The 27437-nt window shown below is 49.4% G+C and overlaps 1 protein-coding gene across 1 annotated transcript in view; it reads left to right on the forward strand.

Moving 5' to 3' along the window:
* The first annotated feature begins 1058 nt into the window (after positions 1–1058).
* Tmc7 (transmembrane channel like 7) overlaps positions 1059–27437 on the forward strand; it is a 50707-nt gene continuing 24328 nt past the window's right edge. The window contains exons 1-4 of the mRNA XM_032892809.1: positions 1059–1257; positions 19688–19928; positions 22985–23133; positions 26416–26583. Coding sequence (XP_032748700.1) covers positions 1194–1257; positions 19688–19928; positions 22985–23133; positions 26416–26583 — 622 coding nt within the window. The 5' untranslated portion in view covers positions 1059–1193. The remainder of the gene's footprint in view (positions 1258–19687; positions 19929–22984; positions 23134–26415; positions 26584–27437) is intronic.

Here is a 27437-nt window from a genome sequence, read left to right on the forward strand (position 1 = left end):
TCCTCCTCCTCCTCCTCCTCCCCCCTCCTCCTCCTCCTTCCTCCTTCTTTCCTGAGGGGTTATCACTATGTAGCCCTGGCTGGCCTGAAACTTTCTATGTAAATCAGACTGGCTCACATTTACAGATCTATCGGTCTCCCAAGCTTTTTTTTTTTTTTAAACTTTTTATTTATGTGCATGTGTGTTTGCATGAACATATGCCATGTGCACTCAGGGGCCTGTGGAGATCAGAAGAGAGACCCTGGAGCTGGAGCTCAGGGTGGTTGTGGGCGCTGGGGATTGAACCCCAATCCTCTGGAAGGGCAGGAAGTGCTCTTAATCAATGAACCATCTCTAAAGCCCCACTTTCTTCTTTAAAAGAATATTTTCCAAATTTCATTTATTTGCATTTCTTTTTCCCCTGCAGGGGACATCTGTGGGAGTCTGTCTTCTCCGTCCACCATGTGGATTCTAAAGCTAGAACTCAGGCCGGCAGGCTTGATGGCAAACACCTTTACCTGTGATTCATCTGACTGACCCAATTCATTGTTTTAGCTGTACATGAATATGTATGGGGTGTTGGTGAAATGAGAACATTTCTAGGAAGAACATATGTAGCAAATCCTCCCGCACCTGCCCTTCCCTCGGGTAACTATGCAAGTGGATCGGTTTGACTGCACCCTCTAGACAGCTATCTACACATACATTGGTATATATATAGTGTACGGTACATTCCGACTGTCTTAGTTATGAGTGGACACACACACACACACACACACACACACACACACACACGCACGAATCCAATGGCAATGTTCTACACTTTCTGTTCCACACTTGCTACCAAATGACAATTTACAATAGTGGGGCTTGTAATCCAAGCACTTGGGAGGTGGAGGCAAGCGATTAGGAGCTCAAGGCTAACCTGGGTCTCACAGTACCAGAAGAGAGGGAGGGAGGGAAGGAGAAAGGGGAGGGGAGGGGTAAAAGGGAGGAGAGTGAACAGTGGGAGAGTAGAAAAGAGGAGGGGAGGGAGGGGAAGGACCGAGGCATAGGGGAGAAGGAGACTGAGAAAGAAGTGGGAGGCTCCTGAAGGTAGCTGGTCCCCACCCTGCGCCCGTGGGAACGGCCCCGCCTGCCTCTGTGACGTCATCCGGAACCCGACGAGGCGGGGCCGCGGGTCCAGGCGGCTGGAGGGTCCTCGCCGAGCCGTGATGAGCGAGGGCAACGCAGGCGACCCGGGCCACGGGTCCAGCCGGCAGCGAGCCGTACACCCAGGTAGGTTGCGGCGGGACCAGGCGTGCGGGGCGGCAGGGTGGCCGTCCTGGTCCTCCGCGGGACACCGCTGCGGGAAAAGCGGTGGGCAGCGGACGTGCCCGGCGAGAAGGCTCCCCTTGCCCTGCCGGCCGAGCTGAGGAGGCAGTCCTCACTTTCCACACGACGACTCTCGGACCCAGGCCAGCCTCTAGATCGCCATGGTATCTATTCTGTGAAAAGATTGTGACAACCTGCCTGCCCCAGAGGCTGGCCCCTAGATATTCCCTTTATACCCACATGGAAGCCATTCTGTTTCTGGTCTTTATTGCTGTGTGAATTTTGCCAAGTGACTTGCCCTCTCTGAGCCTCAGATTGGCTGAAGAACAGTGAAATATTAATAAATGCCCAGCACAGCCCCGATCATAGTAAGACAACAGTCAATGGCAGCTTATTGAGCACAGGAAAATTTTCTTTCTAGTTGTGTTAGATATACAGTCAGTTATACAGCTTCCTGAGATTTTACAGAAATGTGTAAAGACACCGCCCAGTAGATATAGGAGAGCTGCCAACCCCTTCAGGCAGGCTTCCTTGTAGTTTGTATTTATTTTGTTTCTTCCCTGAGCCAGAACTCACAATGTTATCTGCAGTCTGAGTTTGAGTGAGATTGGATCTACCAAGGCAAAGCTCAGCGAGAGGGCTTTGGTCTCTTCAACTTCCAGAAGAAAGACCCAATCCTGGGACAATGCGTTGGAAGCAGGAAAAAAAAAAACAAAACAAAAAACAAAACAAAACAACAACAACAAAAAAAAAAAAACCAGGCGAAGCTCTATGATAGTTTATTTTCCCCCTAGCTTAGTCCTAGCATTGCTGACGTCTGCTAATTCCAGCCAGAGGCCTGGAGTCCCCCAGTGAGGGGCTAAGGGCGTGTCTCCTGTTGAGTTTTCCAGGACACCATGCTGCACTGTGGAAGCTAAGTCCCTTTCTGGTTGGCTTCCATATGATCTTCCCGCTTGGTCGGTCACACTGCTCCCAGTTTTCGGGTCTTTGCTGAGAGTTGAAAGGCCACTCTAAATGACTCCTGGGCCCCTATAACTGAGCTGTCTCTCCATCCCCTTGGATATCTGCAAGTTTTTGTTTGTTTTGAAATACTGGGGTAAATCTCAGAGCTTTACACATCATGAGAGACAAGAGCTCCCCTTCAGAACTACATTCCCCAGTTCCTTTTACTTTTTTTTTTTTCTTTTCTTTTCTCTTTTTCAGAGCTGGGGATCGAACCCAGGGCCTTGCACTTGCTAGGCAAGTGCTCTACCACTGAGCTAAATCCCCAACCGTTGCTTTGGTTTTTTGCTTGCTTGTTTTTGTTTTTTATTTTTATTTATTTATTTATTTATTTATTTATTTATTTATTTTGAGACTAACTTTGTGTGATCCCGGTTAGCCTTGGAGTCCTGCCTCTGCTTCCTGATGCTGAAGGTAAGGTGTGTGCCGTTACCTCTGGTTTTATTTGTTTTTTAAATTTTGAGACATTGTCTGGCCTTCAGCTTATGATCTGACCTGCCTCGGTGCCCTGGGATACAGGTGTACTATCTGCCCCAGGCAGACACTGTGTCCCTTAATCTAGCAGCATGAGGTGGGGCCTGTTTGGAAATGGACCCCACAGCAGTACCATGCTCTGTAGACAAGCAGCGGTCCATAGTGTGCTAGGCCACAGTGTGTGCAGTCAGGAGTGAACCCTCTGGGGTCTCTGCTCCCTGAGTCTACTACAGTAAGGCTGTAATCAAGGGGAACCTGGCTTTGCAGTTGTCTGCACCTTTGACTGGGCCTGGAGGGTCCTTCCCACCATAGCTTAATCAACAGGCCTACTCCGCTGGCAGGAGCCTCTCTTCCTCTCTATCTGGGCCTTCTCAGGGCAGTTTGGGCTTCCCCACAACATGGCTCATACCGTCCCCAGAGCAGATGACTGCAAGAAAGCAGTCTGGAAGCTATAGTGTCCTGGGGTCCATTCTGAAGTCCATGCCAGATTTCTGCAGCAGCTCCTTGGTTGTCATGGGTCACCTTGCCTAGTGTGCAGGGTGCTGGGCTTGGATGTGAGCACCCAGACATTGAGAGTGTAGCTCTCTGGGGCCATTCTGGGGTCAGTGCTAACGAACCTTGTTGTCATTTATGGCTGTGCTTCCTTGTGCTACTGGGCTCCTGGAAGGTGGCCTCGGTGTCTGGCGCACTCTGACGATAGTATTTGCAGGGAAGTCCCTCTCCACTGGTTCCTCCCAGGCCCACCTGATGGTCACTGTTCTGCTCCAGACTGTCCATCCTCCTTGGGGACCATAACCTTCCTTATAAGGTCCATCTCTTCCTTCAGTGTCACTTCTTCCCAGAAGTGATGCCTCCCCCAGGCTAGACTCTGTCCCCACCATGTACTCTTGAGGCCCCCAGACCTCTCCTGATGGGAGGGGTTCTTCCTTCCTCTGGCTTAATCTTTTTTTTTTTTTTTTTTAATCCAAATAGTCTGTTCTGCGGCTCAGGCCTGCCTGGGACTCACCAAGTAGCCCAGGCTGAGCTTGAACCCATGGTCTTCCTGCCTCTGCTTCCTGAGTACTGGGGTGACAGTGGCTTTTTTGCACATCTTACTGATTTCTTTTATTGTGTGTGTGCAGCCCTGGAGTAGAACTCAAGGCCTCACACGTGCTCAGCAAACACTTGATCCTTGAGCCTCCCACTCTTAGCAGGGCTTTGGGGGTAAACACACTTGGCTCAACCCTCTGTTTCTCAGAGCTGGGCTCATGCAAATCTATGCAAATTGCCTCCTTCTTGAGGCTCCATCTCCACCTTTCTAAGCTGGGGATTCTGACAGGAGTACAGCCCAAGGCCCTGTCCAGCCCGATGGAGAGGAGGAAGGTTCCCAGCAAAGCCTCCACCTGCAGCATCTACCCAGCCTTCCTTCCCTCAGTCCTGACCACAGCTCCTCTCAGTGTCTCTCACAGGGTCCTAGCGGCACACTTGGTGTCACTAGGTGTCCACAGGTAGCTGGTCTCCCCGCTCTTGCCTCATTTCCAGACTTCCCTCCCACCCTCTTTCCCTCCACTCTCTTTCCCTTCCTCTCCTCCTCCTCTCCTTCAAGGAGCATTTAATATTCTTTTCTCTCAAGCGCTGTAACACTTTTATGACAAGAAATCAAAATATTTTTATCTTTCCTGCTCTGAAACATTTATGCAAATGTCTTCATTCCCCTCCAACTGGCTAAAACTTGTTTATACAAAGGTCCTGCTGTGTTATCAAAATTAATTTTTTCGTTTGTGTGTGTGTGTGTGTGTGTGTGTGTGTGTGTGTGTGTGTGTGTTTGAGACAGGGTCTCAGTATGTAGTCCTTGGCTGTCCTGTAACTCATTATGTAGACAAGGCTGGGCTTGAATCACAGAAAACCTCTGCCTTCCAGGCCCTAGGATTAAAGGTGAATGCCACTACGTCCTGCTTCATTATCAGAATTTAAGTGACCTCGACTACCCTTCATTTCCTTTGCATGAATCCCTTGAAAACAGGCAGTCATGAAAGACTTTGAGGCCCAATCCCAGACAGTCGGGGGCTTGGAGGATGGGCTGGGAAAAGGACGCAGAATTACCACCTGTGTAGAATGAGAACCAGTGAACTTCCTGTGTGCTTGCTTGCCCAGCTTGGGTCTTGGTGCACCCTCTTTACTACCTACTGTGCTCATGTGCTTCTCCCCGTGAGATTTAGATTATTCGTCTCTTACATTTCCTCTCTCCCCACTTTGCCTCCCTCTTTCTTCCCTCCTCTTCTCTTTCCTTCATGGAGGCTTGATTCACACAGGCTCAGCTGTTGTTCATCAGGGTGGAGTGATGCAAAACATGTCCTCCCCCATCCCCAGTGAGAACCCACTCTGCCTGCTCCTCCCTCATCCCCAGTGAGAACCCACTCTGCCTGCTCCTCCCTCATCCCCAGTGAGAACCCACTCTGCCTGCTCCTCCCTCATCCCCAGTGAGAACCCGCTCTGCCTGCTCCTCCCTCATCCCCAGTGAGAACCCACTCTGCCTGTTCCTCCCTCATCCCCAGTGAGAACCCACTCTGCCTGCTCCTCCCTCATCCCCAGTGAGAACCCGCTCTGCCTGCTCCTCCCTCATCCCCAGTGAGAATCTGCTCTGCCTGTTCCTCCCTCATCCCCAGTGAGAACCCACTCTGCATGCTCCTCCCCCATCCCCATGAGAACCCACTCTGCATGCTCCTCCCTCATCCCCAGTGAGAACCCACTCTGCCTGTTCCTCCCTCATCCCCAGTGAGAACCCACTCTGCCTGCTCCTCCCTCATCCCCAGTGAGAACCCACTCTGCCTGCTCCTCCCTCATCCCCAGTGAGAATCTGCTCTGCCTGCTCCTCCCTCATCCCCAGTGAGAACCCGCTCTGCCTGCTCCTCCCTCATCCCCAGTGAGAACCCACTCTGCCTGCTCCTCCCTCATCCCCAGTGAGAACCTGCTCTGCCTGCTCCTCCCCCCTCCCCAGTGAGAACCCACTCTGCATGCTCCTCCCTCATCCCCAGTGAGAACCCACTCTGCACACTCAGGAGATTAAGGGGAAAGCGCCTTAATGATAACTCGCATCCCACCCTGACGTGCCCAAAGAGGAGCTGGCTGGAACAGGTTTTACTAACTTTGCTGCCTTAGACACATGCTTTTCATATCTGCTGTCATTCTTAAACCTCTTCCATTCCAGTCCCAGGTCACACTGAACAATTTCAACAGAGACAGGAGACCATGAGTCTCGCCACTTGGGAAGATGGGAGGTTTATATGGTAAAGATATTATCAGAATTATTTCTTAAGAGTATTTTTTTTTCTTTTTTTTCGGAGCTGGGGACTGAACCCGGGGCCTTGCATGGGGGTTCCTTTTGAATGTTTGTTACCCAGGTCCCTTTTGCCCACCTGGCAGGACTGTGCTTCTCCTGACTTAATGGCAGACCAGGACTTAGTGATGGCTGCAGACCTGTTGTGCCCTTGAGCTGCCCCTTGGGGGCTTGTTCTTTGACGTGGGAGTAGCCTAATGGCTGCTTGTTAGTCAGGGCTGTCTCCTTTTGTTATGGGAATGAAGCCTAATTGGAGGTCAAGCTTGGTGAACAAACATTAGCAGAAACTTTCCCTGGAAACCCTAAACTTCCATTATGGTGCAAAATTCTTCTTCCCACAGTTCCTAGGCAGCCTGTTTAGTGTATTGCTGGTCTCCAGTCTTACTGGAGGCAATGCTCCTTCAGCTAAGTTCCACTTTGTGTAACTTAATATTTCTAAGCAAGTTAATTAGTAAATCCTTCATTGCACCAATTTTGTTAGGTTTTTTTTTCCCCCAGAGCTGAGGACTGAACCTAGGGCCTTGCGCTTGCTAGGCAAGCACTCTACCACTGAGCTAAATCCTCAACCCCTACCAATTTTAACTAGTTTCTCTGCACTAGGTCTGCCTTGTTTCAGCACATCCATATCACCCCAAGGAGGCCCCGCCCCCATTCAGTAGTCCCTCCCCTTCCGCAGCTTCCTGCAAACAGTCGGCTTCTACCCCTGTCTGTGGATCTCCAGGGACTGTCTGTGGATCAGTCTAGAGGCTGATTTGAGGGCTTCCTCTCAGCTTATCATTGGAGTTCATCCATGGTCACATAGCCAGTGCTCCATCCTTTTTCACGAGAGACTAATGTTCCATTGTGGGTCATATTCTGTGTGTGTACACGTCCAGTCATAGACATCGGGCCGGCTCAGTCCCTGGGCCCCTGTGAGTGGAGTTGCTCAGCCCTTCATGTACACAGCTTGGCTGTTGTTGGAAAATCTTGCCCCACTTTTTTTTCCTATGTTTTCTCCTTCATTTTGGGTCTTAGAGTGTCTCTTCTGTCCCTCAGTGCTGGCATTTGAGCTGTGAACTATGTGTACTATGCCTGCTTACATCAGACTTTTTTATACACTTGAAGACTCAAAGGTGATGTTCTGCTTAGGTGGTGAAGCCACAACGCCCTGGAGAACAGCAAGGCACATCAAGGCTATGTGAGCTGTGTTAATAGGCCAGGCAGGGCGCCCAGCTTCTCAGGTGGAGAATTCCTTCTAGCCTCCTGGACAGGCAGGGGAGATTAAAGTCAACTTTCTTCTGTCTCCGAGCCAATAGGTTCTAGTTTTCATGACTGCCCCTGGGTGGGCAAGAGAAGTTCTGTGCGTATGTCTTGCCTCGGAGCTGGGACATGAAATTCTGAAGCGCGTTTTGGGATATTGTCCCAGAGCCCTGACAACACTGTGGGTCTTTCTGTTTGGTCTTTGGAACCCTAACAGCATAGGGTTTGTGACAGGCCCACCAGGCATTTGCATGAATTTAAAACTATTCTTCTGTCTGAGTCAAGCCTCCTTCACCACAATAGATACAAAGACACATAGCTATTTATGCCTTCCTTTATCTGCTTAGCCCTTCTTCCGTTGAGTGACCTACCACCCTCCAGGGCGTCTGAGGAGGGTAGAATGTTCTGGTCTAGGCTGGAGATCATTTGAGCCTTTTTCAGTCAGGTTCTCTTGGGGACTGGTTCTCTTGAGTTATTTTTGCCCATCTGTCTGGAGGAGTCCAGCTCTGTTCAGCCATGGGGACCCAGCTTAGAGGTGGCTGTCTTTGTTTTTTCAGGAAGTGAGAAGTCTGAAGGGAGAAAAGGGGGAAATAGCTTTGTAGGGCTGTGACTTGGTTGCAAGCTGCTACCCTCTCTCAAGGAGAGAATTTGGGCCTGAGACCACCCAGTCAACCTGGGCTGTGGACGTGAGGTCCCCTCCTAGAAGTAGAAGGAGGGAGACAGGACAGTTCTATCAGGCAGACCCTTGGACTGGTCCCAGGGAGCCGCCTGCAAGAGACAGGGCACTGAGCTCCAGGTCAGGCTCTGTGAGAAGGCTGCAGTGAAGGGAGGAAGTGGGGAATCCAAGGGAGTCCAGCTGCTGAGAGACAGAGGTGGCCTGTTTGCGTGCGTGTGTCTGTGTGCATGTGTGTGTGTGTGTATCTGTGTGTGTGTGTATTGGGGTGTGTGCATGTGTGTATCTCTGTGTGTGTGTGTGTCTGTATATGTATCATGTGTGTGTGTGTGTGTGTGTATGTGTGTGTGTGTGTGTGTGTGTGTGTGTGTCTGTGGGTGTGTGCATTGGGGTGTGTGTGTGTATCTGTGTGTGTGTGTGTGTGTGTCTGTATATGTATGTGTGTGTGTGTGTGTATCAGTGTGTGTGTCTGTGTGTGTATTGGGGTGTGTGCATGTGTGTATCTCTGTGTGTGTGTGTGTGTGTGTGTGTGTGTGTGTGTGTGTGTGTCTGTGTGCCAGTGTCAGTACCAGCCCAGATGGGACAGAGCCTCTGAAGTGACTCTAAGCTGATGCAGGGGGATATAGAGTGTTGTGGCCTTTGCTGGCAGTGCAAAGGGAAGGAACCTTCAGAGAGGGGACCAGAGGGCAGAGGGCAGAGAGCTAACTAAGGTGCTTGTCAACCAAGCCTGGTGGGTCACCTGGGTTTGATCGCTGGGGTCCGCGTGGTAGAGGGGAGGACTCTAAAAACCTGTCTATTGAGCTCCACAGTGGTCTTCCCTCCACACGCCACGCCACGCACGACACGCCTGTGCTCCCTGGCACACCCTGTACAAAGGGAAATGTAATCTTAAAAACCAAACTTAAATAAAATAGGCCAAGAGCCAAGCGAGGTACCTGTGTCCAGTCATCAGGGGGGCAGAGGAAGAAGGAGTGCTAAGACCATCCTTGTCTGCGTAGGGAGGCTCTGTCTGCAGCAAAGAGGCAGTAGGGAAAGTGGGAGGGAGGAGGGAGAAAAGGAGGACCAAGGAACATGAGGAGAGAAAGGACCCTCCCCCACCACACACGTTCTGATTTCTGTCCCTCACTGGCCGACCTCCAGGTCTACAGCACTGCCCTCTCCTTTCTGAGAAGCACCACATATAGGGTTGGTAGAGCTGTGGCTACTGGGGGGCTGGAGAGAGCACTGGCTGTGCTTGCAGAGGTTCCAGGTTCAGCACCCACATGGCAGCTCCAGTTACAGGAGACCCAACATTCCCACGCAGACAAACGTGCAAGCAAAACACCGGCACACAAAACAAAAACGAATTATTGAGGAAAACTCTGCCTACTGAATGAGGCTCTAAGTCCAGCATCCTGTGACCCGAGGAAGAGCAAGAACCCCTTTAGCTGTATTTTATTTTTTTCCAGTGTGCCCTTCCAAAACCTACATCTATCTGGGGACACAGCTCTATGATAAGTCTCCAGGCCAGCATGGGCTTCCTCTAACATCTAAACTTGGAAGCCCCTGAATCGTATCCGTGGTGACTGCTGAGGTGGGGGCAGGGCACCTGCGCTGGACTCCCTTCAAGTCTGTCTTTCCAGTCAGTAGCCTCGATAGCTTTGCTTCGCTCTCGACTGGTTTTGTGTCTTTTCTGTAGTGGACACCAAGATCCTGCTGTACCCGGGTTTAAGGTCCCTGAGGGTCTAAAGGACCTAGCCCCTGGCTGCGCAGTGAGCAGTGTGGAGGCACAGTGGACAGCCTCTGGTGTGTTTGAAGAGGCCTCAGGGAGATCTTAGAGGAGCAGGGGTGGCTCAGGTCAGGCAAGCCAGAGCCTGTTCATGCAGACTCTGCAGGCCCTGGTCTGCATTTGCCTGTGGAGTTTCAGAAACTCAGGGAAGTAAGGGTTTGTCCTGGTAGTTTTTATTGTCAACTGGACACAACCGAATCACCTGGGAAGGAGGAACCTCAGCTGAGAGACTGTGAGCATCAGGTTGGCCTGCGGCCATGTCTGAGAGATGCTATCAGGACTGGGAGCTGATGCGAGAGGACCCAGACACCATGCCGAGCGAGGCAGGTGCGAATAGCATGTAGCCTGGATAAAACCTGCCTGGGCTAAGAAAGCAGGATGAGTGTAAGCCAGAGAGGAAGCCAGGAAACAGCGGTCCTCCGTGGTCTGCTTGGGTTCCTGCCCTGGGTGGGTGGACCTTGTTACCTGAAAATGTAAGCCGAGCCAGCCCTTTCCTACTTAAGTAGCTTTTGGTCGTGGTGTTTATTCACAGCAACAGAAAGCAAACCAGGAAAGGATTGTTTTACCTCTGTGGAAACTGAGGCACAGAGAGATTACTTGGCAAGCCACTTGTGGTGGCTTCTCCCGGAGGTTCTGCGTGTTGGAGGTTAGTCCGCAGGGTGCTGGCATTGGAAAGTGATGGATGTGGTGCACACCTGTAATCCTCGCAGTTGGAGGTTCAAGGCCAACCTCTACTAAGTATCGAGTTTGAGACCAGCTGGGGTTATATGAGATCCTGTCTCGAAAAACCAAGAAAAAAAAAGGTGGGGTTTAATGGGGGTGCCCACCACAGAGACTGTGGAACCCAGGCTCCTTTCTGACTTCCAGTGACTTCCTGTTAGGCAGTGCTGCCTCCAGGAGTAGGCCCGGGCCTCACCCAAGCTTACCTGTCAGGCCCATGAACTGTCACAACGGTATGCAGAGTCGACCAGCCTGCGAGGAGCTTTTGTATTTTATGACAAACCCGTTGATGAAAATTGGAGCAGGGCACTGTGGCCGCCCCGCAGCAGAGAAATCCCCAAGGCCACATTTCCATGTTCTGTCTGAGGGACGTTTGTTAGGTGCCAGACCACTGCTGTGTCGTGGGTATGGAGTGAGCATGTCCTGAGGTTTTCCCCTCATGATTCAAACATTGGCTCATTTGGGAGCAGAGTTATTATCTTAGCTGCAGAGGATAGGCATGAGAAGACCCGGCGTGATCTGGCCACTGTGAGACTCACCGGGGATCCAGTGTAAAAACTTCCCATAACTGTGTCTGCTTCTGCACTGTGTGTGCTCCCCAGAGCCTGCTGCTAGTGTGTTCAGAAACACTGGAATCACTTAATTCTTCGCTCACTCGCTCACTCATTCATTCATTCATTCGTTTATTTGGTGTGTGTGTGTGTGTGTGTTCGTGCAGGTGCACATGCACATGTCAGTTAGAAGTCAAGCCCTGGGTAATGTTTCTCAAGTGCCATCCTTTTTAAATATTTTCACCACAGAATCTCTCACTGGCCTAGAATCTACCTAGTAGCAAAGCAGGTAGGCAAAAGGCTGGCTCCAGTGATCCACTGGCTCCTTTCTTCCCAGTGCTCAAATTATAAACACATGCTACTATGCCCAGCTTTTCCATGAGGATCCTGGGGATTGAACTCAGGTCCCTGTGCTTGAAGCACTTTACCCACACAGCCATCTCTGCAGCCCTATTTGTTTATATTTGTGAAAGGGCCTCGCCTAGACTGGCTTTAAATTCTCAGTCTTCCTGCCTCAGCCTCTGTCTTCTGACTCTTTTGAAGCGGTCCTGGTAGAGAGAAGACAGTCACTAAGGACTAGCCTGACCCCTACCAAGAAGGCACCTCCCAGGCACATTCTGGATCGTCTCACACGCTAAGCTTATCAATGAATAGTAAGTCCCAGCTTCCACACGCGTCTCACCACATCAGCTGCCACCTGTTTTTGTGAATAAGCTTTTGTTAGAACACAGTTGCTACTGTCACTTGGGGATTTTTCCTGCTATGTGGGCAGCAGGGATTTGAGACACGTGAGTTTTTCTCTGGCTCTTGTCCAAACACTTTACATATGGGAGCTGACTGATTTCAGGACGGCTGTCCCTGCTGCAGGTGGGAAGATTAAGGCACAGGGTGGTCAGGGAGGAGGGACTGGGTTTCAGCACCAGGCATGTGGCCAGGGAGACAGGGCTCTGTCCTGCATGCCTTGCACACCATTGGGCATACCAGCTCATAGGAACTAGCCCATAAGCAGCACATTGGACTCTCCTCTGGCTCGACAGCTAGGTAATCCAGGCACTTGGCCCAATGGTAGCTCTGATTAGCAAGTTAGTCACCTGCTCCTCAGGGCTGTTTGCTCATCCGGTTGTAAAATGTGGGGTCCAGCCCAGCCAGGCTCCTGACACCAGCTGATGTGACTCAGGTTGGTCCTTCTAGCCTGTTGTCCAGGCATCTGGCAGGCTTCTCTACCCTTCCCTTGGCTCTGGGCTTCAGGGAAGGCTTTTCCACAGTGTCCCCTATAGCACCAGCCACAGGTAGCTTTGGTCATGTGACCAAATGAAAAGTGCCTTTCCCCAGTCACACCTCGCTTGCTTAATGATCCCAGATATAGAACTTTCCCTCCTGTCTTTGGTTTCTGTTGATGGGAACAAAGAACAAAAGCAGCCTATGAGGGAAAGTGTTTATTTCAGTTTACACCTCCAGGTCACAGTCCCTCACTAAGAGAAGTCAGGGCAGGAACTCTAGGCAGGAACCTGAGGAAGGAACTGAAGCAGAGGCCATGGAGGAATGCTGCTTACTGGCTTGCCCCATGTGGTTTGCTCAGCCTGCTTTCTTATACACCCCAGGATCAGGATCACTTGCCCAGGGTAGTCCACCCCCCAACCTCCCAATGAGCCAGGTCCTCCCACATCATTCATTAATCAAGAAAATGCCCCACACAGTTGCCTACAGGCCAATCGGCTGGAGATTCCCTGTTTGATCTTTGAGGGTACCTGGCAGCTATGTGGCGTATAGACATGCGTACAAACAAAAAACACACAGAAATAAATCTAAAAAGTAAAAAAAAAAGATTCTCTCTTCTCATATATATCTAGGTTTATGTCAAGTTGGCAAAAAAAAAAAAAAATACTGCGCCTTCCTTTTGGGAAGTGTACCTAGCTTGGGCCACAACTGTGGTACTGTGTAGAGACAATGGTAGCCACAGTGACCCCGCCTAACCCCAGTTAGAGAAGCCTTCCTCTGGCACAAACCCTTAATGGCTCCCACTTTAACAGACAGAAGCAAATGCTTTCCCTGATACTCAAGACCCATGTGTCCTGGCGTGTCCCCCATGACCTACTGTCTTCCTGTTGACTCCCACCCATCTCTTTCTCAGGCTTGCTGAGCTCCACCTGCCTCAGGGCCTTTGCACTTGCTGTTTTCTTCTTTGATAGCTTTTCCCAGGATGACTGCATAACTATTTCTCCCTGCTTTCCCAGCCTTCCTCAAATGTCACCTTCTCAGGTGCCAACTCCTGCTTGGCCGTATGTAAGAGACAGTGTGACATCGTTCCCATGCCTGAAACAGAGCTAGCAGTGTGTAGACATCCATGGGTGTCGATGCTCATGGATGTAAGGCTTATTTGTATAATAATAAACATATTTTCATGCTCCTCCTTGGGGGAATGTCCTTAAGATTAATGACTCCATGATAATCAGAGACAGCACAGAGTCTAGGAGGTGAGGTGTCTAATGCCTCAGCAAAATGGTAGAATGCTGTGACCTTTAGGACAGCCCTTAAGGCTGTGGGAAAGGACTCTGAAAACATGAGTTTGAAAAATATATAATTTTTCAACTATGCAAAATATAAGGAAGGGATTAAACTGAGGTCATCAGACCTGGCGACACGTGCCTTACCTGCTGACCTGCTGAGCCATCCTGATGGCGTATATATCACTTGATGGGTATCTTATGTGTGGTAGCTTTTTTTAAAAAAAGATTTATTTATTTATTATATATAGATACACTGTAGCTGTCTTCAGACACTCCAGAAGAGGGCATCAGATCCCATTACAGATGGTTGTGAGCCACCATGTGGTTGCTGGGATTTGAACTCAGGACCTCTGGAAGAGCAGTCAGTGCTCTTAACCACTGAGCCATCTCTCCAGCCTGTGTGGTAGTTTTTAAAGTAGAGTCTCTGAATTCTAGAAACTTCTAGATAAAAGCCTTTGGAAGCTGTATGTGTATTCATCAGGCTTCCTCCCTCTAGTTAGCTTCCAGAATAATAGTGACATCAAAACACAGGGAGTGGACAAGTGTCCAGGAACCAATGTAAGCAGACTGTGTAATCAGTGTCTCCCTGCGGTAAGGTTGTTTGAGAACAGTGAATTGTGTTCCTAACAGACCAAAGTGCACTTCCATAAACACGTCTGTGGAAAGAATCTGAAACAAGAACATCAAGTACAGTATTTACTGCCCGCTCCCCTCCCCACTGGGACAGCGCACACCTATAATCGAAGGCCTAGAGAGGCTGACGTTAAAGGATCTTGACTCTGAAACCAGCCTGGGCTACAAGTTGAGATCTAAGTTAGCCTGGGCTACAAACAGAAACACTCTGAAAAACAACAACAAATTTTATTTTCAATTGTAAAAATTCATCATCCATATAGAAAAGAATAATGTTTCATGCTTAATTTTTTTGCCCTTTGTTTTTTGCACCCTGATTTCTAGGGTGCTAACCACATAATTTGATTAAAAATTTGATAGATCATTGAACAGTGTCCTCAGCACCAGATTCATTCATTCCAAATCTGTTTGTTCGTTCGTTCATTCATTCATTCATTCACTCATCAGTTATTTATCAGACACTGCTGTGTCAAGTCCTGTGCAGACCCTGAGGATTCAGTGGTGGTGGAAAGAAATGGGGACCCTGAGAGAAGAGAGACAACACACATTTAACAGCCTAGATTAAGGATTGGAATGACTGTCGTGTGCCCATCTGTAAGAAATTCATGATGGCTGTGCGGTCACACAGCTCAAAACTGGAGCTATGGCTCAGCAGTGAAGAGCAAGCACTGATCTCGCCGAGGGCAGGAGTTCAGTTCCCAGCACCCACATCAGGCAGCTCCCAACTGCCTGTAACTCCAGCCCCAGGGAACTGGATGTCCTCCTCTGGCCTCCTCAGGCGCCTGAATGCAGTCATAAGACGACCCCTCCCCCACATAAAAATAGAGCAATGACAAAAGCTAAGGCCACCGTGTGTGGTAAATGCTTAGTTTTGATGGGAAAGACCGAGCAGGCATTGGAGCTCAGTGATAGAGTGTTTGTTTGACATGCCCAAGGCTATGAGTTCATCCCACATACACGTACTTAAATGATGTGTGTGTGTGTGTGTGTGTGTGTAGCATAGTATAGTGTAGTGTAGTATAGCATAGCGTAGCTTAGCACAGTATAGAAGAGAGAGTTCTTTGTTTCAGCCATCCATTGGCACTTTGGGGACATGTTCCCTGAGGGAAGAGGACACTTGTAATCCTCACAGTTACTGGCAGATTCTCCGTGACTCACAAGGTCATTTTTTTTTACCCAGAGTTCCACAAATCTGAGAGTAGGAAGCAAAGCTCCTAAGTAAGCATAGCACCAAATATGGCGGACGCTGCCTTAGCAGGTATGCTGTGGGAGCTGCAGGGCCCTTGGTGCCATTTAAATCATGCTTGGCTAGTCTCCTGAGAGTTTACATTTTTTACCAGCTGCCAGGACCCAAGGATGCCCTCCAAATGTCCTTGCTTCTGTTTGTCATTTATTCGTTCATTCATTCATTCATTCATTCATTCATCTATTCATCTATTCATTGATTTAGTCTTCAAGTAGAGGGCCTTCTAGGGGCAAGACACTGCTTTCGACTCAGAGACTCGACTTTGAGCTGAGCCTGGTGGTGCAGGTCTGTCATCCCAGTTACTGAGGAGGTTGAAGCAAGAGGACTTTGAGTTTGAGGCCACTCTGCTGATGGCAGAGCATTTGACTGCTTGCTTGAGGCCCTGGGTTCAGTCCCAGTTCTGAAAAAGAAAAAGGTAGCACCCATGTCACCTGTCACCTTCAATTGCCTGCCCTAGTAACAGCCTGTGCTGCAGTCAACCCCAAGAAATTCTAGGTGGTTCTCGACAGTCACCCCGATGCATGCAAATGCCAGCTAAGCAGCCCCCATGCTGACCACTGACCTAAGTGGCCTTCGGATGGTGGGACTAAGTCAGAGGAGCACCTGACACTCACACTCCACAAGGACCAGCTGCCCAAGGCTCAGAAAGGTGCAGCCAGCAGCCTTTGTAACACATGGGAGCCAAGATTGTCTTGACATCGAGCCTTGGGAGAGTCATCATCTCTCTGAGCCTCAGTTTCCCCATTAAAGAGCCAGGGCCCTGAAGCCTTCTGTGTCTCCCTGCACAGGTGAGTGAGAGGCCAGGTGGAGGTGGAGTTTTGAAAGGAGCACAGCCCTATATGAAAGCAGGGGAGGGAGTCTAGGGATGAGGACCCCACTGGAAGTGTTTAGTTAAGGATGGGAAAGTACCCTGAAGTGGCTGAAAAGTGTGTATACAGCATGGTAGGATGGGGAGGAACATGCAGCCATTACCTATTTTACCTGTGTGGCATCTTAGTGTTTACAGGGCCATTGCAAATCCACAGCCATTTTCATGGGGGAAGGCAGGTCTTAGGGAATGTGATAGGATGTCAGGTCCATCCCCAGCTTAGTAGCAAGTGGGCAAGATCCTTTCCCTCCCTGTGGTGGTGAATCCTTTCTTTTTCTATTTAGCGTGTGTGTGTGTGTGTGTGTGTGTGTGTGTGTGTGTGTGTGTGTGTGTACGTTGTGTGTGTATACGTACACATGAACGTGTGAGCCATAGCACGTATGGAGGTTAGAGATCATGCTTCAAGAGTCAGGCTTTCTTACTATGAGTTATGGGGATTGAACTCAAGTCCTCAGGCTTGCACTGCAAGCTTTTACCCGCTGACCCAGCCCATGATGGTGAATCTTCACCCTCAACTTGGCTGTCTCCTACCCTGAATCTAAATCCAGTCAGGTTGAGTCAGTCTCTTGTTGTGTAACCCAGGTAGGTCTCATGCTTGCAGCAATCCTCCTGCCTCAGCCTTTTGACTGCTGGCCTTACATGTATACACTGCTAGACTTCTCTTTCAGCACTTCTAACAGTCAAGCCCAAAGAGAGCTCACTGTCGCTCACAGTGACACAGGTGTCCATGGTTTGTGGTGTCAGATACCCTCTCTCTGAGGTGAGCAGAATTGACGTCTTCCTGGGGTGGCCTGGCTGGTGGGTAACAGCGCCCATCTGAAACCAGGCCAGGCTTCAGTTCCCATCCCGCACTGGTTCCTGACCCCTACAGTTGTTGAATATTCAATAGGCTCCATATTCAAAGACCTTTGTTCCTGGTTAATAACAGTTCTTTGTTGCCGCCTAGAGGGAGGAGTGGCCCCAAGGCTGCGCCCGTGCCCCACTGCCTTCTAGAATGAACCTAATAGCTCGAGGCAGCTCTGCCTGTCACTAGAGTGGCTCACATCCTCAGGGTGTGCTGGTATGAATGTGGCATGACTTGCTCATGGAGGTTGGCAGAGCCCGGGCGCGTGCCTCTGCGTCATCCACAGTGAGACAACTGCTGTCTTGTGTCTGAGCCTGCCTGTCAGGGAGGGGCAGAGGTTAGGTAATCTGCACATTCCAGAGAGACCTAGAATGCAGGTCCCTTGTCCTCCCCCAGCCCTCCCACACTTCCTGGAACATTAAAGGAGCACTGAGTGTCTGCCATATCACTCAGATCTTGCACCCTTGTGCACCTGTGACCATACCCTTGGTACTCAGGCTTGTCCTTAGGGTCTCACCGGGTAGCCCAGGATGGTTTTGAATTCAGAATCCTCCATCTTAGTTAGTCTCCTGAGTTAGGATCACAGCATGAGTTACAGCGCCCTACTCAGGGTGACCAGTTACAGTGTGGTCAGTTGTTTGGTCCATCTGCAGGTCACATAAGCCTGTAAGATCTCACTGGCTGTAGCCCAGCCACACAGGTGTCTTATTTTTCCCACATCCTACATACAATGCCCACATGGTTATTCTCTGTGGCTGGAAACAAAGGCAGGGGCTTGTTCTTGTCGGTGGGTTCTCCCGACAGGCTATCGTTTGAATTACATTTATTTGTTTATTTGTTGGTAGTGTGTGCATGTATGTGCATGTATGCACACAGGCTGTGGTGCATGTTGGAGGTCAGCTTGCAGGAGTTGGTTCTCTGCCCCGACCATGTGGGTTCCAGAAATCGAACTCAGACCCTTACTCTCAGTGGCAAATACCTTTACCCTACTAGCCATCTTGCTGGCCCTGGCTGGTTCTTACATGACTGGCTCCCAAATGCCCAGAAATGGCTTCTGGGCTCCTTTATAACTTGGTGCTGGCAGAGTATTTTTCTGTTGCGCCCTTTGGTTAAAGCAAGTCACAGCTCGGGCTTAGAGGGAAGGGGTACAGAAGGGTTGGATGACTTCAAAATCTACCCACCAAGTGGACTTTGAGGCTCCTGTCTGTCCACCCTTTGCAGTCAGAAGTCTGCATCCTCTACAAATGTGCCGGTGCCCTGCTGCCCCAGGATCTTTCCACTTCCTGCTCCCTTGGCTCTGCCCCACATAACCTCGGGTCTGTCCATTCTTTTCACGGAGCTTCAGCTAAGGGAAAGAACTGACCCTTAACCAAAGTCAGCGCCCTCCCCCGTTCACCTCTGTCCCTTACCCTTCAGCCCCACCCCCGCATCCCCCTCCGTGCCTTTGTGTTTTCTTTACATTGTACCTACCACTTAATTATTGTCTGGTTGTCTTCTTTCCCACCTCAGAATCTAAGCGGCTTAAGAGCAGGTCACTTTCCCTGATTCCCATGGTATCCCTAGCTCCAGAAAGGACATGTGGTAGACCTGTTTGTTGAATGATTATTCTAGGGGTCAGGAGATGAAAGCTCTGGGAAGTTAAGTAACTCCCCCGCCCCCCAAACACAGCGGGGGCGGGGGGGGGGAGGGACTGGGTCAGGATTTGAACTTTAGCCATTTAGCACCCAACAGGAAGGAGTTAGAATGTGCACGGAGGTAATCACTTAGGCAATGGAGGCTCTTACACAAAATCATCTCCCCCACTTACTGGAGACAGAGCACACATTACTAGCTTCATTCAGCAAGTGGACTGTTCATTTAGCTAATGGCTACAGGTATCCCATAACCTTCATTTCCTGCAGACACATCCGTAGGAAATGAACTCATGTAGAGATGATGTCACTGTCCTGTGCATCATTGTGGCCAACTACACATAGCCAGGGCTGGGGAGATGGCTTAGCGGGCAAAGTACTGAGGATCCCCAAGTACAGCCCACATCAGTGCTCAAGAGGTGGAGAGATCCCTTCTCTTGGAGCAAGCTGGTCAGCTAGAATGTCCGGATGGGTGAACTCTGGGTTCAAGTGAGAGACCCTGCCTCAGTATGTAAGGTAGAGTGTGGCCAAGGGAGACACCTGGCATGGCCCTCACCCACACTTGTACATATGTGTGTACTTGCACACATACATAGGAGAGCACTCATACACCTGCAGACAAAGCAGAATGGCTTTATAATTCCAACCACTCAGGAGACGGAGGCGGGAGAGTTTAAATTTAAGGCCAACCTGGGAAACTAAAACTTTTCTAAATAAATAAAGGGCTGGCTATGTAGCTCAGTGCTGGAGCACTTGCCTAGCCTGTGAGAGGTCCTGGATTGGATGCCCAGCACAGCAAAAGAGAGAGGAGAATCCAGCCACTCTGTCACTGCTGAGGGGTGACAGTCTGCAAGGCTTGTTCATAGTCTGAGGTCCAATGGCTTCCAACTGGAGTGAGTTTTGCTTTTCTTCTTTCACTCAGAGAACCTGTCTCTGGGTCCTAGCTGCTTCTCTCCACCTGTGAACTTCCTTCAAGAGCTGCCAAGCTACCGGTCCGTGGCACGTAGGAGGACAAACATCCTCTCTCGGGACAAGCAGAGTGGCACCCTGCTGAAGCCAACGGGCTCTTTCAGTTCCCAGCTAGATGGAGGGATCACAGAAAACCTCAACAGCCAATCCATCCGCAAGTACGCGCTGAACATCTCCGAGAAGCGGAGACTAAGGTTCGTTCAGTAGAGGCCTGGAAGTGGTCGTGTTATGATCTGGGGAGGAGAGGGAGGGGAGGGAGAGAGAGAGAGAGAGAGGGAGAGAGAGAGAGAGAGAGAGAGAGAGAGAGAGAGAGAGAGAGAGAGAGTGGTATGTGTGTGTCTGTGGTGTTGTGTGTGTGTGTGTCTGTGGTGTGGTATGTGTGAGTGTGTCTGTGTGTGTGTGTCTGTGGTGTGGTGTGGTGTGTGTCTGTGTGTCTGTGTGTGTGTCTGTGGTGTTTTGTGTGTGTTTATGTGTCTGTGGGTGTGGGAGTGTGTGTGTGCGTGGGGGTGTGGTGTGTGTGTGTGGTGTGTGTGTGTGTGGTGTGTGTGTGTGTGGTGTGTGTGTGTGTGGTGTGGTGTGGTGTGTGTGTGTGTCTGTGTGTGTGTCTGTGGTGTTGTGTGTGTGTGTGTGTGTGTGTGTGTGTGTGTGTGTGTGTGTGTGTGGTGTGGTGTGGTGTGTGTGTGTGTGTGTGTGTGGTGGTGTGTGTGTATGTGTCTGTGTGTGTTTGTGTGTTTATGTATGTGTGTATGTGTATATGTGTGTGTTTGTGTGTCTGTGTGTGTATATATGTATATGTTTTGTGTGTATGTATGTCTGTGTGTGTCTGTGTGTATGTGTCCGTGGTGTGGTGTGTGTGTGTGGTGTGTGTGTGTGGTGTGTGGTGTGTGTGTGTCTGTGGTGTTGTGTGTGTGTGTGGTGTCTGTGGTGTGATGTGATATTTGTGGTTGTATGGTGTGTGTGGCATGTTAGTCATGTGTGGAACCCAAAGTTCATTCTGTAGTAAGCAGTCCTAAGCTGCTATGACATGGGACCTTCAAGAAGTCATTCACCTCCTGCTTGAAAAAACAGTCCCAGGTTCAGTTCAGTGATGGATGTTGTAGCCATTCAGTGAGCCAGACACACACACACACACACACACACACACACACACACACACACACACCACACACAGAGACGAGAGGGAGAGAAGAGTGTGTGTGTGTGTGTGTGTGTGTGTGTGTGTGTGTGTGTGTGTGTGTGCATGAGTGCTTGTGTGCACGCAGGCTCCCATGTAGGGACTGAAGTAGACATTCAGTTTCTTTGTCGTGTCACCTTATTTGGCAGGGGTGGGGGAGGCTCTCTCACTGAACCTGGAATGTAGCAGTTGGTTATTCTGGCTGGCCAGCAAGTCCCCAGATCTACCTGTCCCCATCTCCCCCAGCTCTGGGGTCACAGGCAGGTCCTAGGGATCCTAATCGGGTTCTCAGGCTTGCATATCACACACATTACCCATTGAGTTGTCACTCCAGGCCTCTTCTCTTTTTTTGTCAAGATCTCTCTCCTGTGTAACCTAGGCTAACTTTGAACTCACCTGTCTCAGCCTCCCAAATGTTAGGATTACAAGTGTGCACATCATATCCATCCATAGTCTCTCTGTCCATCATCATCCATCCATCCACTAGTCATATTCATCCATCCATCCATCTGTCCGTCCATCCATCCATCCATCCATCTATCCACTAGCCAGTATTCACCCATCCATTCATCTGTCCGTCCATCCATCCATATCTATATTTGTATACATCCATCAATTTATCTGTATCTATATTTATCTATCTGACAGTGTGTCCTATCCACCCATTTATCAATATCTGTATCTGTTCACCTGTCAGTCTAAATATGCTCCCTGCGATGGGAAAGCAGTTTACTTTTCATGAATATAGCAGTATATATTTAATGTGCATATTTTTATGAATATTGTTTTCGATTAGTGATGAATATTAAGAATGAATTAAACACCAGTTATTGAACTTAAGACAATGTGTAGGGGTTGGGGATTTAGCTCAGCGGTAGAGCACTTGCCAAACAAGCACAAGGCCCTGGGTTTGGTCCCCAGCTCCAAAAAAAAAAAAAAAAAAAAAAAAAAAAAGACAGTGTGTAGAGCAAAGCAGAAACAGGCTAGGATTATCATATCAGTTGTCTGTGTGTTTTGTGTTCCTGGGACAGAGGGCTACAAAAACAAATATATATCCTCAAAGGGCTTATGGCATCAGGCTAGGTGTGGTGATACAGCACTTGGGAGACAGGCAGATGGATGGATCTCTGTGACTTCAAAGTCAACCTACTCAGCAGAGCAAGTTCCAGGTCAGTCAGAACTCCATGGTGAGAGCCTGTCTCAAAAATCAACTAACCAACCAACCAAACAAACAAACAACCAAACAAACAATCAACCAATTAACCAACCAACCAACCAGCCAGCCAACCAACCAACCAACCAATCAACCAATTAAACACCCAACCAACCAACCAACCAACCAGCCAACCAACCAACCAACCCAACCAAACAAACAAACAAACAGCCAGCCAGCCAGCCAGCCAACCAACCAATCAACCAATTAACCAACCAACCAACCAGCCAACCAACCAACCAGCCAACCAACTAGCCAACCATCCAACCAGCCAACCAGCCAACCAACCAACCAACCAACCAACCAACCAACTAGCCAACCATCTAACCAGCCAACCAGCCAACCAACCAACCAACCAACCAAACATTTGTAGCGTATTGGGAGAGACAGATGTTAAGGAGGGGAATTTGATTGGCTGTCAGGATGGAACATGGTCAGGCATGGCGCTATAGGGTCATTGTACTGAGCATACAGTACCCATTGGCAATGCTGTGCAGTTATCACCACCAGCTACTTCCAGAAATGTTTTCTCGCCACAGCTGGAAACTACCCATTAAAAAAGCACTCCATGCCTCCTCCCTTCAGCCCCAGGCTGCTGATAACCCCCAGTCTCTGAATTTACCAATTCTAAACATGTGTGAGTGTGGAACTCAACCTTCATGTCTGGCTCTTTACACCACTTTGTGTATGCTTTCAAGGGTCACTCACCCTGGAGCGTGTGTCACTGCTGCATCCCTTTTATGGCTGAATAGTATTCCAGAGTTAAGACCAAGGGCTCCCACCCAGAGCGTCGCAGAGCTTAGGTCTGTTGCTGCTTTGCTGTTGTTATGCTTGTGACCGGTTTCTGTTTGTTTTTAATGCAGGGACATTCAGGAAACCCAGATGAAGTATTTATCAGAGTGGGACCAGTGGAAACGGTACAGCAGCAAGTCCTGGAAGAGGTTCATTGAGAAAGCTCGAGAGATGACGACTCACCTGGAACTGTGGCGCAAAGACATCCGCAGCATTGAAGGTTAGAGCCCGTCTGCGGCGGGGCTGCCTGCGGCCAAGCACCTCAGGGATTCGTGCCCACCCACTCGCAGCCTTCCCTCAGGCATCTGGGGCAAGCAGGGGAGGGGTGTGTGTGTGTGTGTGTGTGTGTGTGTGTGTGTGTGTGTGTGTGTTACCTGCAAGCAACTTGGGTGTGCACCTGTTGAGCATCTCCTTCCACGATAGATGTTGTGTTAGTGACTGTTCTCGTTGCTGTAATAACAAAACACCTGACAGAAACAAACGGAGGAAGGAGGTTTATTCTGGCTCAGTTTAGAATACAGTGGGCCCACGGCAGGGCAAGGCATGGTGGTGGGAGTTTGAGGTCACGCAGCGTCTGTAGTCAGGACACAGAAGCGATGGATGCGGGCTCTCAGCTCTCTGTCTCCTTTTCATTCAGTCTGCCTCTGTAGCCCATGGGGTAGTCTTCCCACCTTAGCCAAACTTCTCTGTAAATTCCCTGACAGACATGTCCAGAGGTGCCTCCTGGGTGAGATCTCGATCCAGTCAAGACTAGTGGTCTCAAGTATGCGTTTAACCCACTTACCTGTAATAAGGCCTGTGCACTTGTCATCTAGAAAGGTCACACAGCGGGGCTGGGGACAGCCATGCCTCTTCCATCCCTTATTTTCTACCATAAAACAGAACAATTTGTAACCAGTGCCTTACAGCTGCTAAAGTAGAAGTTTTCCTCAGCAAAGTCTGTGAAGAATGTGACAGGGTGTGTGTTAGAAGGAACATCTTCCTTATTGCCTACTCTAAAAATATAATGCCAGGTGTGGTGGGCATGACTTTAGTTGAGGCCGGGGCAGCTGGAACTCTGAGTTTCTGGCCAGCCAGGGCAATACAGCTCAGTTGTTAGGACTACAGAACTGCTCCTGAAGAGGACCAAAGTTCTGTTTCCAGCACCCACGCTGTGCAGCTCACAGTGACCTATAACTCTGGCTCCAGGGCCTCCACAGTCATCTGCACATCCCCCCTCACACATACACATAATTAAAATAAAATCTTTGAATATGTTGTTGACAGTTTTCTAAAAAAAAAAAATTATGTATGAGTATGCTGTTGCTGTCTTCAGACACACCAGAAGAGGGCACCACAACCCATTACAGATGGTTGTGAGCCACCATGTGGTCATCTCTCCAGCCCTACTGTTGACAGTTTATTTTTCTTTGTAAATTGCTGTTTTATGTGGAAACTGTAAACATATATCCCAGGGGGTCTTCTAGGCTCATCTAGAACTTCTATTCTATTCATTCTCTCTCTCTCTCTCTCTCTCTCTCTCTCTCTCTCTCTCTCTCTCTCTCTCTCCCCCCCCCCTGAGATGGGAGTTTAGTGTGGTCTTGAGCAAAATACAAGCAAATCTTTACTGAGCACTGGCAAAGAACCGAGTGTCACCTTTGGCTCCTCACTCATGTTAGTCCTCCTAAGATATCCCCACCCTTTTGTTTCTCTCTGGGTATACCAAGCTGGCCTTGAACTCACAGAGATCTGCTAGTCCTTATAAGACCTCATCCATACCCCTTTGCCTCTCTCTCTGTGTAGATTAGGCTGGCCTTGAACTCAGAGATCTGCCTACCAGTGCTAGGATTAAAAGTGTGTGCCACCATGCCTAGCCTCACAAAACCTTTCCATGTGGACACGTCACCATTTCCCCGCCATATCGAGGTTAAGACGCTTGTCCAAGTGCACTCAGCTAGGATAAGGCAGGGCTGGGCTTTGAACTCAGGCAGTCAGGCTTCACAGGCCAAGTGTGTATTGAATGTGAAATGTGCCCTCAGACTCCTGTCTGAACACTTGGTCTCCACCTGCCCTCAAAGTGGTGTCTAACTGGAGGAGGTCGGGGAGGGGGAGGGAGCTTGAGATGTCTTAGCCAAGTCCCACTTCCTGTCTCTCCTCTGCTTGCTGACCATGGACACAGGTAACCAGCCCCCTTAGCACTCCTGCTGCCGTGCCTTCTGCTCATGATGACCAGTGTCCCCTCGAACTGTGAGCTCCAAATGCCTTCCTCCTTGAGTTGCTTGCCAGGTACCAGACCGCAGTAACAAGGAGAGTGATCAGCGTGCTGTGCGCAGCTTCCTCTCTGGTTGGGTGGGACGCTCCTGGAGACTTCTGTCTGACTGTCGCATGCCTTAGAGGCTTTCTTCTCCCTGGCAACAGGGGCTTTGCTTATCTCATTTGTTCTACTGGGATTTCTTGGCTGACTGGATGCCCCTGTGGCAGAAGGAGACGAAGCAAATCAAAGCCTTTACCTCTCGTGACATGGCTGAGTGTTTGACAAGAGCATGGTGTTGGTGCCAGCACGTGGTTTGTTTGTTTGGTTGGTTTTTAAAGATTTATTTATTTTGTCTATGTGAGTACACTGTCACTCTCTTTAGACACACCTGAATAGGGCATTGGATCCCATTACAGATGGTTGTGAGCCACCAGGTGGTTGCTGGGATTTGAACTCATGAGACCTCTGGAAGAGCAGTGAGTGCTCTTAACCACTGAGCCATCTCTTCTTGATTCTCCAGGAACAATGATCTCACTCTGCAGAGCATCCTCAGGGATTCAGTCCTTCTCTGTTAGGAGCTGCTCTTCTGTTCCAGTTCCTTACCCTAAAGTCACCACAGTTGTCCTGAGAGGGGCAGAGAAGGCATTGAGAGCCCTAGTCCTCATTTCTTAGCAAGTGTGAGCTAGACAGAGCTTCTGCCTTTTAAAATGTACAGAAACCAGCAAGTGTCCCAGTAAGTGAATTGCTGTGGTGCCTGAGATGGAGAATGAAGAAATATAGGACCACAATCTCTTCAGCGTTACCCTGGACGTCTTAGCGAACTACACTTCAGGGATGAGGGAGAAAGGAAGATGTAATATCATTTGTCCAGATTATATATGCATAGGAAATAAAAAGACAAGTTATTAGAATCAGCATATGAGTTCAACAAGGTTAGTTGTTGATTTGATGAGGTCGGTATATATTGGTTATATCCTCCACCTTTAGGGGGTGCTGGGGATTGAACCCAGGGCTTCGCACATATAAAGCTCCAGTCCCAGATGGAAGTGTATTTCTTCATGTTAGCAACACTTAGAAAAGTAAGGGTTTTTAAAAAAATATTTAAAAATTTTAATTACATGTGTGTGCGCATAGGTGCTGGTGCCTGAGGGGGAAGTTGGATACCCTGGGGCTGTAGTAGCAGCAGTTGTGAACTGAATAATGCGGGTCCTCTCACCTCAGTCCTCAGCGTGTGGTTGGTCACTGACAGCCGTGTTGCTTCTTTTCCAGGGAAATTTGGCACAGGGATCCAGTCCTACTTCTCGTTCCTGCGGTTCCTGGTGGTGCTGAACCTGGTGATATTCCTGATCATCTTCATGCTGGTGTTGCTCCCGATCATTCTCACCAAGTACAAGATTACCAACAGCACTTTCGTGCTCATTCCGTTCAAAGACATGGGTGAGTCCAAGGGCTGTCCCAGCTGCCGCGCTCCCTTTCCTGTGCATCTTGGGTCTGAGCCATAGGCGACTGTCAGTAGAGATGGGTCCGGTTATACTGCAGAAACAAATGATCCCGCTAGCCTCAGTGGCTGTAAACACTGATTTCCCACTCATAGTCCAGATCCACCATGGGCTAGGGACTGTTCTTAGGAGGCTGAGCTGTGTTACAGTGATACAGGGGAAATGAGCCATGGCAAATGTGTGCTGATTCCTGATGCTACTGTTTGGAGATGACACACACAGTTCTTCTACATCTGATTGGCCAAACCAGGACACCCAGCCCCTCCTGGGTTCATGAGAGCTCGTGGGAGGATCAATGCAGGGTGGGATATTTAGCAAACCTATAAGAATCTACCCCTAATCTAACAAGATACCATTTCAAGATCGTTAGCTATGAAAAGAACATACTTGAAACTAATAGTCCCACCGTGGTCTTGTGCCAGACACTGGTAGGTGCTGGACTAGGCTTTTGTATTCTCAAAAACTCAGTCTCCTGGGGATCCTATTAGCCCAGATGGGGAGGGTTTCCGCTACTTCATAGACATTCGCCACAAACCTCCGATCCCAGGCTCAGTGGAGGAGCCATTTTGGTCCCAGATCTTCTGAAGGTCTTGGGACCTCATACCCAGAAGAACCCTGGAGAGCCACCTCAGACACCTTATGCATTCCTGCTTCTCTTGTTTCCACCTTAAGTCACTTAACATTCAGGTAACCCAGCACTTGAGCCTTCGTGTGAGGACTGATTTCTGCTGCACATGCGTGTGCTCTCCTGTTTCCTCATGACCTATTTCCTGCTACTGTGTGAAAATCATC

The sequence above is a fragment of the Rattus rattus genome, chromosome 2 (genome assembly GCF_011064425.1).
Source record: "Rattus rattus isolate New Zealand chromosome 2, Rrattus_CSIRO_v1, whole genome shotgun sequence".
NCBI classification, from domain to species: domain Eukaryota; kingdom Metazoa; phylum Chordata; class Mammalia; order Rodentia; family Muridae; genus Rattus; species Rattus rattus.